This window comes from Nyctereutes procyonoides, unplaced genomic scaffold, assembly GCF_905146905.1.
Source record: "Nyctereutes procyonoides isolate TBG_1078 unplaced genomic scaffold, NYPRO_anot_genome, whole genome shotgun sequence".
Taxonomy (NCBI): domain Eukaryota; kingdom Metazoa; phylum Chordata; class Mammalia; order Carnivora; family Canidae; genus Nyctereutes; species Nyctereutes procyonoides.
The window spans coordinates 16,494,826-16,506,941 of NW_026575133.1; the positions used below are offsets into that span (position 1 = coordinate 16,494,826).

Consider the following 12,116-nt stretch of genomic DNA (forward strand, 5'->3'; position numbering starts at 1 on the left):
ATCTCCCCTCTCTCAGTCCCTGGCAGTCACTAATTTAACCGCTGTCTCCATGGATTTGCATATTCTGTGTATTTCGTATAGGAGGAATCCTACAATGTGTGGCCTTTTTGGTCTGCCTCTTTAAGTTAGCCTAATGTTTCCTGGGTCATTCTTGTAGCCTGTGTCAGTAGTCATTTGTTTTTATTACCAAATAATATTCCACTGTATGCGTAGATCATCATTCCCTTATCCATTCATCAGCCAAGACTCGGTGTGCTCTTGTCCCAGTTGGCCCTGAATTGGCCGAGCTCCCAGTGATGTCCACACTTACCACTCCATGCCTTCCAGCTTACTTCCTGGTCTGTAGGTGCCTGCGTCCACTTTGCGTGCCTGGAGACAAGCAGGTGGTAACTAGCATATTCCAATCAACTGCACTATCCTTGGCTTTTTTGTAAGAAACAGTAATAAAAAAATGTGAACAAAGTGGGTCGTTTTTGGTCTGTCTCTTAATATGCGGTTCCGACAGTGGCACGCCAACGTTCGTTATTGGTTAGTTACCATGGGGTGGTGGTGGTGGTGGAGCAGGGAGTGTGGGGTAGGAGTTTGTACTATGGGGTCTTTGGGGGTCGAGATGTGTGACCTGTTTGAGGACAGGAGGGCCAGGGCTTTTGTGCTCTAGTTCTTCAGCCTTGGGCCAATGGCTCAGGGACTTGGGTGCTTTTGGCAGGACTGCCATTGGCTTGGAATCCACAGCCCTCTGTCGGGGAGCTTGATCTTGAGGCTGCCTGAAGACTCTGATGTGCCCAGTCCTTGGTTGCTCTCGGTCATACCAGAGCCAGACTGTCTCTGAGGCTGATTTCCTACCAGCGGCCTGTGTGGGGGTGGGGGCGGCACCCTTGGTTTTGTCCAACATCTGTGTGTCTACTTCGCCCTCCCTCCTACTGCTCATTCTACTCAGTCTCCTTTAAGAGCTTTTGAGAATCCTGGCCTGAAAATACTGAAACTCTGCATTCTGGTTCAGAATCCCTCTGTGGGACTAAGTCACTTAATTTCTCTCTGCTTTTCTTCACTTTACTTACTTTATTTTATTATTTTTTAAATATTTTATTTATTCATGAGAGACACACAGAGAGAGAAAGAGAGAGCGAGAGCGAGTGAGCGAGAGAGAGAGAGGCAGAGACACAGGCAGAGGGAGAAGCAGGTTCCATGCAGGGAGCCTGATGTGGGACCCCATCCCAGGACTCCAGGACCAGGCCCTGGACTGAAGGCCGCGCTAAACTGCTGAGCCACCTGGCTGCCCTCTTTACTTATTTTAAAAGATTGTTTTATTCATTTTAGAGAGAGAGTGAGAGCAAGTGGGAGGGACAGAGGTAGAGGGAGCGAGAATCCCAAACCAGCTCCACGCTAGAGCATGGGGCCCAAGGTGGGGCTTGATCTCATGACCCTGAGCCGAAACCACGAGTCAGATGCTCAGCTGAGTGTGGCACCCAGGCGTCCCTGCTTTTCTTCTTTTAGAACAGGTTTGGAGGTTATCTGCTTTGACCACTTAAAAAAAGATGTAGGGACGATCAGTGCAGAAGTTTAAAAGAACTTTAGAGAAAGGAAGCTGGAATCTGCAAATATACAACCCACTCATTGTTGATACTACCCTGGTACTGATAGTTTATGCTAATTACTGATCATGAGGATCTTTAGTTGAGGTAAAAAAAAATTACAGACCCTTCAGCCCAAACCCAGATAGTTGATTTAGCAGGTCCAGCGTGGATCAGGGGGAAAGTTTCCCTAAACAAACCAGCAAGGTGTGGGACCTTAATTCATGTCACCATCATGAATTAAGTCTTTCTTTATAATATTTTTGCTTCCTTGTGTTAGTCTCTTGTACCATTGACTAGCTTGTTGTCCATTGAGTGGTTCTTAGATGACTACTGTTTAAGGCCTCAAAGTATCTAGTCCACAACAGGCACAGAGCACATGCTTTGTAAATGCTGCAGGAATCTGTGTGTTAAAAGAGAATGGGACTTTTGAGCTAATTTCTTCTGTTTTCTTTCTTTCTTTCTTTCTTTCTTTCTTTCTTTCTTTCTTTCTTTCTTTCTTTTTTCTTTCTTTCCTTTTCTTTTCTTCTTTCTTTTTTTTTTTTTTTGTAATGAATTTCAGAATTCCTGCTCGATTTTTTTTTTTCTTTCAGTCATAGAAAATAGAGCATGGATTATTTCTGCTGTATATCTCTTCCAAGTAGGAAAGCAAGTGGGTAGGTAGGTGAGGAGAGGTTAGTTTATGCTGTAGTAGCAAACATCTCATAGATCTCAGTGGGTTATATTAAACAGTTACTTATTGCTCAGATATAATCACTGGTGTTCTTGAGGCTCTGCTCTATTCTTTCGATCTGGGTCATAGGCTGATGGAGCAGCTACCTTCTCATGTGCTCTGCATCATTAGGGTGGAAGAAAACCACTCTGGTAAATGCGTGCTGCAGGCCATCAGCTGGAACTAGGCATATGGCCCTACCACATCATTACATGGTCCAGGAAGGACACAATCTTACCGTGTGCCCAGAGGTGGAGAGCTGGAAATATTTGGTAAATGGTAGCAATGACTCTCATCAGCTGCCCTACTGGTCATGAAATGTCTGGCTTTCATAGGCAAAGTATACTTACTGCCTTACTCACTCCCAGAAGTCACCCAAAAGTCCTATCCAGTCCTGGCTTGAAGCTGAAATTCTAGGATCTTTAGTGGTGTGTGGTAGTCTTTTTAATTTTTTCTGCCCACATTTTTATTTAAATTCTAGTTAGTTAACATATAGTGTGGTATTGTTTTCCGGAGTAGCATTTAATGATTCATCACTTCCAGATTTAGGCCCAGAGTGAGGAAGAGGTTGCCCACTGAAGAAGAAAAAGTGATTGTCCAGATAGTGACACGAGTGGGCCTGGAAAGGGAGTTTCAGGACTCTTTCTCCCTCTTGTGCTAAGTCAGGAACACACAGCCCTGATTTTCAGAGTGACTTTTTTTCAGGAGGGTGGAAAGAAGGCCCAGGTCCCAGCCCAAGGGGCCCAGCTGGGTTTGAGAGAAGGGCCTGGTGAAATTCTATCCAGCTGTGCTTCCCTGAGCTGCCAAACCGTGGCCTCCCTGCAAAACCACTGACCTAGGAAATGCAAAAATATCTCAAAGCCGGGTATTGAATAGCTGGTGGGATAAAAAGTTTTGGTTGTTGGATTTTTGGTTTGTTATTTGCTTGTTTGCTCAGTTTCCCCCTTACTATCGGTGACCTCAATAGCTCTGGTAGAAATAGTTTTCTAGTAGCCTTGGAGGAAAATTTAACGTTTGCCCAGCGACCTGGGGGGATAAGAGAGCCGATCGATGCTGGAGAGGATGGTTCATTCTTTTGGGGCTGCTGTGCAATGTTTCCTGTGAGATACTACTGCTTAACAGTTGATAAAGAAAACCAAAGGAAGGTAGAGAGGGGCTTTCTGAGGCGGGTCGGGATGAAGTGGTCTGGAACCCTGCCTACTAGAAGGCCAGCTGACCCAGGGACCTCAGGCAAGCTGGGTCTGACTTCTACTGGCCTTAATTTTCTCCTTGGTAAAATGTTAGCTGCAACTTTCTGTTCATTTATTTTATAGGATTATTGTGACTCTGGTTTTGAACTCTAAGATACTCTTATATAAATGTGAAGCGATACTGTTATGACCCTTTTGATGGTTATGGATAGGAAGAAAAAGGTTAATTGCAAGGATTTCATTTAAAAATCTTGTAGCAACTAGGGTTAGAAGGCAGGGATATTAAATTGTTGTCTTACACGAGGGCCTGATAAGCTTTTCCCCCCGTATTCCTTTAATGTTGAGAAGTGGGATAGTGACTTTAAGGGAAACATTCCTGAATTCCTACTATGTTTGGTGTCATTAAAAAAAAAAAAAAAAAACGGGGGTGGTGGTGGTGGTGGAATAAAGCCAATCCTAGCATCTTATTTCATTTTCTTCTGTGGCTTTTTTCCTTCTTCAAGTTCAGAACATATCCAGCCTTCGAGGTCTTTGGTTTTCTTTGCCTCAGTAACTATAGTATATATTCACTTATGCTATATCCCAACCAGCCACAATCACATGTTCCTGAATTCTTTCTGTACAGTCACACTTTATGGACAAATAATGCCTCTTTAAATAGAGCCTCTATCTCAGGCTTTTATGTGGATTTTTCAAAAGAAGCAATTCCCAGGCTATGTTTTAAAAAACCTAGAATGAAGCAACCTAATCTCCTGTACCTCCTGCCTCTACGGGGAAAATTGCTCACACCGATTTTGTATGGTGGCCTTGAGGATTCTACAGGATTGATGACTTCTGGTGTCATTTCACTGTGGAGGTATATGTCATCCAGGCTGGCTTTGGGAAACCTGTATGATTCAGAGGGTAGGACAGGATATTAATCACAGCTTCTTATAATTTAACTACTCTGGATATATTGGGTTTCCCTGACCCCCAGAGCAGAATTACTTATTTAGAGAAGATGTACTGAATTTTCCATCTTCCAGTTCTGAGCAGTGAGGTAGGTTCTGAAAAGAGAGAGCCAAACGTGTTCTTTAACAGACCTGTGTTTGTGGCTGCAACGTGAGGGTGTGCCTCCCGACGTGAGCTCCTGAAGAAAGGCGTGCGTGCCGTTAGCGATATCCTTGTGCTTCCTGTTGTCTCACTTGTGACATTTTTCCATTTTCCTCTTAGGTTGAGTGGCTGCTGATGGCCTTTTCTTTTGTAAAGTGGAGGGTATGAACATTATAATCATGCTTTTACCCCTTCTGGCTCACACGTTTGTGGCAGAGTCGGCATGGCCTATATGACAAGGCCGCACAGGTTGGATGAATGGTCACCTCGTGGAGGAGGAAGGACTCATTGTTTGGATGTGATAGGCCATGGCTTGTGGTCTCTTGGTGTGGGTGTTTGGACAAAGCATTCACTTTCTGTTTTATCAGAAACAACTTGTATGAATCTCTGTTGCTTGGGAGAGCTAGGAAGACTAAGCAGTCATGACCTGTCATGAGCATGGTTTCCAGCAATTTTGAATTCTTGAAAAATGGATTTTCCTAGGGAGAAGCACACCTGCTGAGAAATCTTGGTTTGCAAAGGCTGTTTTGTTGTTTTTGTATGTAGGTAGAGGATGCCTATCTACCAGTCGGGAGGAGAGCAGGGCCTTCATGGTGTTTAAAATCAGTCCTTTTCTGAGGGATAGACTTTCTGTGGGGTCTAGTTTTCCAGAAGAGGCTGGTTTCATCTCCATGTAGCAGTGTTGAGGCCCCATGGTGGCGTCTGCTCCCCATCTTGCCTTAGTCCATGACCAATGCCATCTGTTGGTGGTGGGCAGAGCTGGCATATTGTGGGCTTCATGCCAGCTTTGTGATGTGTGAGAGTTGTACACACCGAAAAGCTCTGGAGAGAGGAGCTTCTGGACCTAGGAAGGTGATTCCCAAAGCATACGGGGCACATCATCCGTGACCTGCGGCATTTCTGCCTGGTGCCCTTTCGTGATGGTTTGATGACGTGGGACACGTTGCCAGTGTTATCTGGGAAGTGGGTGAGAACTCTCGAACACGTGAACCTTTTCCAGTCAGAATTGCTCACGGTTTTTCAAACTTCCATTTTGGAAAGGAGGGATAGTTATTTCGGTGAGATTGTGGTCTAGTGGTTAGACCTTGTGACTGGGAGTCATGGCTGGAGAGCTCAGATTCTTTTCCAACTTTTCTCCCCAAACTGGAGTCTGCCAGTGACGATTCAATCCAAAACGTCGCTTTTGGGCCACCGAATAATCGGCTGTCTGGATTTTAGGCCCAGTGAAGGAATGTATCCTGTCTGACTGGAAATCAGGTCTTTACACATGCATTCCCTAAGACACGGGTGGCACGAGTGGCAAACGATGGCCCAGAGGCCAAAGCTGTCCTGCCACCTCTTTTTGTATGGCCTGTGAGCTAAAAATGGTTTTTATTTTTAAACTGTTGAAAAAAAAAAAAAACAAGCAGAAGATTTCCTGACACAGGAATGGCCTATGGAATCCATATATCAGTATCGATAAATAAAGTTTTATTGGAACACAGCTATGACATAATAGGTACACGTGTTGCTCATGACTGCTTCTGGGTTACCACGACAGAGCTGTTAGGATGAAATGGTATGGGTTGCAAAGCCTAAGGTATGTACTCTGGCGTTTTACAGAAATTTGCCAACCCTGTCCTGAGCACGTAAAGGGATGGACTCCACTCGCCTCTCCATCTGTGAGATGGCCTGACTGACAGGAAGTGCCGCCAAGCTGCTTGGTATTTTATCAGCAATGTGGAGTTTCCTGGGAACTTTGTCATCGATATCATTGTTGGCCTTTGAGTTGGCCTGTTTGTTTAGAATATTAAGTTTTGTAACAAGGCTTCAGCAGGCCTCAGATGCACGTTCTCAGAGCGGCCTCTCCTCACCATCCTTGCTCCTGAAGCTGGTGTCATGAGGATGGGGTGCCTTGGTTGGGAGTAGGTTTCCTCAGGCCCACTTGAACCTGGATCCTGCGAGCGTCTTCTGATTCGGAAGATCCCTACACCGGTTTGCCTTTCCTTGTCCTTCTTTTCATTGGGGGCAGAGGGGGAGGAGAAGTTAGAGTTACATACCTTTTTCCTTTTTTTTGCTGACAATTTAACAGGCTTTTAAAGTTCCCTGATTCCATTCAGACCGTTGGCTTTGTATATATTTTGAGACTTTGTCCACAGGTCTGAAGCTTAACTTAAGCTCCCTAAGACATATCATAAAATATGATTTGGGGAAAAACCGTAATGGGCCATGAGCAGAACATTAGTATTAAACAAAGGATGAAACACTTAAGCCAAGATGGCCTTATATATTTATTATTTTTTATTTTTTTGCAAAATGCAAGTTGAGCAGGACTCCATTTCAACAGTTTTCAATGCAGGAATTCCCATGGCCCCGTTTGATTGCAGTTTGCTGAAAAGTTTAATGTTTTTGTAGGCAATTCATAATTTCCACGTTGAGCGGCTCGAAAGGAAGAGAGCTGGAGCCCAGTGTTGTTTTTATAGTGGGATGGTGGGAACTTTTTTTTTTCTTCCCCAAAAGGATATAAAACTGAAGTTGGACCAGGGGGAAAATGTGGCGTGGCGTTGCGTTCCAGCCCTTTTGTAAAACCTAGATGCCTCCTCCTTCGGGTCTTCCTTTAGGACCCAACAGAAGAGAATTTCCCGCTGCCTAGTGTCTCCAGGAAGGAAAAGATTTTCCTCTAGGCTATAATCGTACCTAATTTCCTTTTTCTTCCCTTTATTTATTTATTTTCCTTATTAATAAGGACCAATTGTGGAAGATGAAGGAACCTGGGAAACCCATCACTTTTGGAGGAGGTTAATAACTTCCTTTAAAAAATCCTGACATAATACTTATTTCCCCAGAAGGAACCTCGTCGGCCTGAATGCCAGTTATTTCCAAGGGACGGGCACAGATTTGCGGGGGCCCAGCCATTCTGTGGGATCATGTTGCACTGGGATGGAGAGGTTGAGGCTGTCACCGCGGAGTCCTTGCAAGCCAGCAGGATTGGGGCTGTCTTCCTCCACCATCTGGATTTGGTTAGCTCTCTCTGGGCAGTGGGGCCGAGTCTCATTTCCTCCAACCAGTAATGTTATATAGGCAGTGATCCTGGGCTGCCCTAACATAATTGAAAATTATGTGTATTGTAGGCTTGGAGCGCTGAAATGTAGGCTCATAAAAATATGTGGTGCAGGTAGCCTGCGGAGATTGGATATGGCACACAATGAAGCTTTTATGTAAAATAAGAATTATAAGACTCTGCATTAATATTGCATTATGGGTATGACAGTTCTCTGGTGGGGTCCTTGGGGCAGGTCTGTCACCTTAAGCAAAGCCTAAATTTCCGAATTCTATGGAGCTGGGATTTGGATGTGATCAAATCAGTTTTGCAGATGGCCGAAGATGAAAACTTGTCTGTTAATCTAACCCTGCCCACTGAGGCATAAGTGTGTGGCACTCAGCTTGGCATTTTTCCTCACAGGTTTTTATGAGAGGAGAGATGAGTATTGGCAGGTGTCCATTTTGGTTGGCCTCAAGGAAATGATGCTATTGAGTGGTTTTGACCAATGAGGCTCATATATTTATGTGGCAGGTGAGAATGGGAAGCAGTCAAGGTGAGATGGGATGGAAGAGGTTCCCATGGTCCACTGGCTTGGGTTATATATAGGCTGAGGGAGACCACGGAGACATTTACTACAGTGGTTCTCAACTTGCGATGTTACTGCCCCCAGAGAAGATAATTGGGAATGGCTTGATTATAAGGGTGATAGAGGTGGGGGGTCGGGTGCCTGCTGGTATTTACTGTCTGGGAGTCTAGAATCCTTAAGTGCTGGGGCAGCCCCTCCATCACCCTTGTGCCAGATAGGACAACCCCTTCAGTTGACTGATGAAAAACTGGAGGTCCGTAGAAGCAAAGGGATTTGATGCGAGGTATTGTGGCGAGTCACCAGAACTAGTAACTGGGTTCCCTCACAGAAGGGCCTTCTGGGTAACAGCTCTGAGGTTGTAGAAGTGCTCTAACCTTGTACAGATATAGGTCGAGAAAATGACTGTGAGCTTTGGCAGGTAGCTTGTGGGCCAGGGTCTTCCAGTTTTAGATGTAACTGCATTTGGTTTTAATTCACTGGACAATTGTATCTTTAAGGAACCTATGGGAAAGCTTGTGTGTGGCTTTCGCCCTTCATTTCACGTGGGATTTGAGTCAACCCCAAATCCTTCTTTCTGGACTGCCCCTCCCCCTCAGCTTCTATCTGGACTGCCACTCCTCCCTGCCCCCCAGTGTCCTTTTTCTTTCTGACGAAATCTTTCTGGCTTAACAAGACCTACTCTGTGCAGTCTTCTCCAGTCTCTTTTCTCAGAAATACTGTCTTGCTTCTTGGCATTCCCTAGGCATGATTCCCTGAGTCTCTGCCACATTTCCACTATGTTCTGTCTGGACTTAATCTGAGCGTGAGTTCGTTCCCTCACATGCACATAAACTCTCTGAGGGCAGACAATCTTCCCGTGTCCTTAATCCTTCACGGGAAGGTGATGTACAAAAAGTTTAATCAATATTCATTGAGTCAAATTTCCTGTACAATTTATATGAAAACTAGCCATTTATTTTACTTTGGGAATCTCTGAAAAGATCAAGATGGCCCCTTCTATTCCCTCCAAGCATTAATTGATGCATTAAACAGTGGCCTTCAGAGATACAAAGGCTGGCAAAGTCCTTATTAAATGACTTAGCATTGTGTCTTCAGTTTTGCTCAGTGGTCTGAAGGTTTCCCGAGTAAAACTGGCGTGATGTCACCCACCAAAGTCAAGTGCCTTGGAGTTGCTTGCACATATGCTAAGTATCTCTGACTGGGCAAGCCACCTCACCTCACTTTTCCTTGTTTGTACAGTGAGGAGTTGGATCAGTTGATCTGGTCCTTCTGAAAGCTGAACTATCACTTATGACAGAAGTAACTCTCTTTCCCTTGTGCCATGTATTTTCCACCTCAGTGAAGAGCAGAGATAGATGTCATTGACTTATACCTTTAACTTAATTTATGTGGTAAACTTGTGTGTATTTAAGAATTTCTGGGGGGATCCCTGGGTGGCGCAGCGGTTTGGCGCCTGCCTTTGGCCCAGGGCGCGATCCTGGAGATCCGGGATCCAGTCCCAGGTCGGGCTCCCGGTGCGTGGAGCCTGCTTCTCCCTCTGCCTCTCTCTCTCTCTCTCTCTCTCTCTCTCTCTCTCTCTCTGTGACTATCATAAAAAAAAAAAAAAAGAATTTCTGGGACTCCTGGGTGGCTTAGTGGTGGAGTGGTTGAGTGTCTGCCTTTATTTAGCTCAGGGTGTGATCCTGGAGTCCAGGGATCTAGTCCCACATTAGGTTCCCTGTGAGGAGCCTGCTTCTCCCTCTGTCTGCCCCCCCCCCCCCCGTGGCTGTCATGAATAAATAAATAAAATCTTAAAAAAAAAAAAAAGAATTTCTCAGGTCTTTTGAGATGAGCGTATAAATTGCACTGTGCCCTGTTTGTACATCTTTTACTGAGAAGTACTTTTTGTTTTCAAAGATTTATTTGAGAGAGTGAGTGAGTGGAGGAAGGGGCAGGGGCAGAGAGAGAATCTCAGCAGACTCTCTGCTGAGTGTGGAGCCTGATGTGGGGCTTGATCTCAGTGGGGCTTGATTTCAAGACCCTGAGACCATGACCTGAGCCAAAACCTAAGAATCTGATGCTTAACCAACTGAGCCACCCAGGTGCCCTGAGAAGTATTTTTGTTTTATAAGCTTTTGGGTTGGTTTTGAGGAGTTCCATCCTCACCTACTTGAGTAGTTTCTACTAAAGGATAGTTGCGCATATATACTCAGCTTTAAAGTGAAGGATGATGGCATTTTAGAAATGAAGGTCACTGAAAGAGCAGATCTGGAGTTTATGGTCCCCTAGATGCCTCTGGCTTGAGACTCCCATTTGCTTTCTTCCTTTGGAAGGCCTGTGTTGTCTCCTTGTGTCCCTGTTGTCTCCCTCTCAGTGAGGCAGGATTAATGAGATCATGTTATCAGGGCCAGCCTGACATTGGAACGCAAAGACCAAATTATAGCTGCTAGTCGTGTTGATGTTCTAGAAATGTGCCTGTTGAACCTGAGCTCTCGGGAATAACCTATTGATTGGGATGGCATGATTTTTCTGTTGATGTTGTTGTTTGCATGCTTTTCAGTTTTTCAGTGTTGTTATTTGCATGTCTTTACTCCTTTTAGTTTCTCATCTGTGTATCAGGCACCCCAGGAGTTATGTCTTGGGATAGCAGTTTTGGGTAAAGAAACCTCAATTCATTTGCCATGTTCGTTCTGTTTTCTCCCTCCAGTATCTCCAAATGAAATGGCCACTGCTTGACGTCCAGGCGGGGACCCTCCAGAGTAGACAAGCCCTCAAGGATGCCCGCTCTCCGTCACCGGCACACATTGTTGTAAGTGACCTGGCAAAGGCAGTTGCTTCCTTTATTGGGAGGAGATGAAGAAATATTCTTTTGTTGATAACAGGACTTGCTTATCTGTTTTTCTCTTTAAAAAATAGGTATTTTTGGATTATTCTTGGATATGGTTTATATCTAAAAGGTATCTGTTTTCTGTTACTGGACCTTAGTGATGGTTACCCACCTGGAAATTTTCTAGATCTTCTCACCACGCCTTCCTGTTTGTGTTGGGTTGGTCTAGTCTTGTGGTCTCCATAATGGTGCACTATCACCATTAGTGGGGAGACTGGTGCCAAAGCCACTTAAAAAAAACACAACCCCCAGATCATTTTCTGAAAAACTCATTTTAGTAGAGGTGAGTTACAGAGGAGGGAATTAGAAAATTCAAAGGGGAAGCACTGAATTTGAGACTTTACAATCCCCTGCATCCCCCAATTTATTTTAATTGTTGGAAAGTAACATTCTCCATTAACATCAGCACAATTTTATCTGGGCTGATTGATTGTGAACAGAGTAGAACTGAGTTTGGAAAGGCTTAAGTTAAATGATCTGTACATCCCTGGCTTTGAGAGCCTGTGGGTTTAACATTTGTTTTTAGCAGTGAGAGATTATAACATAAAGTGTTATAAAAAATATATGTAGACATATTTTTAATGTACTTCTGGATTTTGTAGGCTCTGACAGTGGAATTTATAAATTAACCTCTCGAGAAGATGGCTCAGCCTTATTAGAATATTCTCTTCCATATATTTGTGTCATGAGCTGGACTTCATACTTTTGAAATAATTAATGGAAGACTCATTTTTATAATGAATCTATGACAGGTAGAATTATGCAAAGCTTGAAATAATTCATGTATTTTTTATTTAAGTACCATAAAATGTTATCCATTAATATATTTTGCCTCTATGTTAGTTGTAATGTCTAAAAATGGCAAAATGATTTTCTTAAGTGGAAAAATCTTAAGATGCATTGTGTCAAATTTCAGGCTAACTGCCTCCTTACTTTGTAGCTTGCTATAATTGAGTATATATTACTTAATGAATTATGCCTCTGTTATATGAATATTAAATATATGTGTATATGTGTGTTGTACATATTACAAAGTGATTTATTCCCGTTAGGCCACATCTTGAGTCATCGTTTGTG

The 12,116-nt window shown here is 43.9% G+C and overlaps 1 protein-coding gene across 30 annotated transcripts in view; it reads left to right on the top strand.

Annotated features, from left to right (window-relative positions):
* TCF7L2 (transcription factor 7 like 2) overlaps positions 1–12,116 on the top strand; it is a 201,423-nt gene that overhangs the window by 69,017 nt on the left and 120,290 nt on the right. For 29 of the 30 annotated variants that reach the window (XM_055300462.1, XM_055300465.1, XM_055300464.1 and 26 more), the window contains one exon: positions 10,860–10,961. In XM_055300462.1, coding sequence (XP_055156437.1) covers positions 10,860–10,961 — 102 coding nt within the window. Of the gene's footprint in view, positions 1–6,996; positions 7,565–10,859; positions 10,962–12,116 lie in introns of those variants that run through there. The other variant, XM_055300484.1, reaches the window with a different exon arrangement.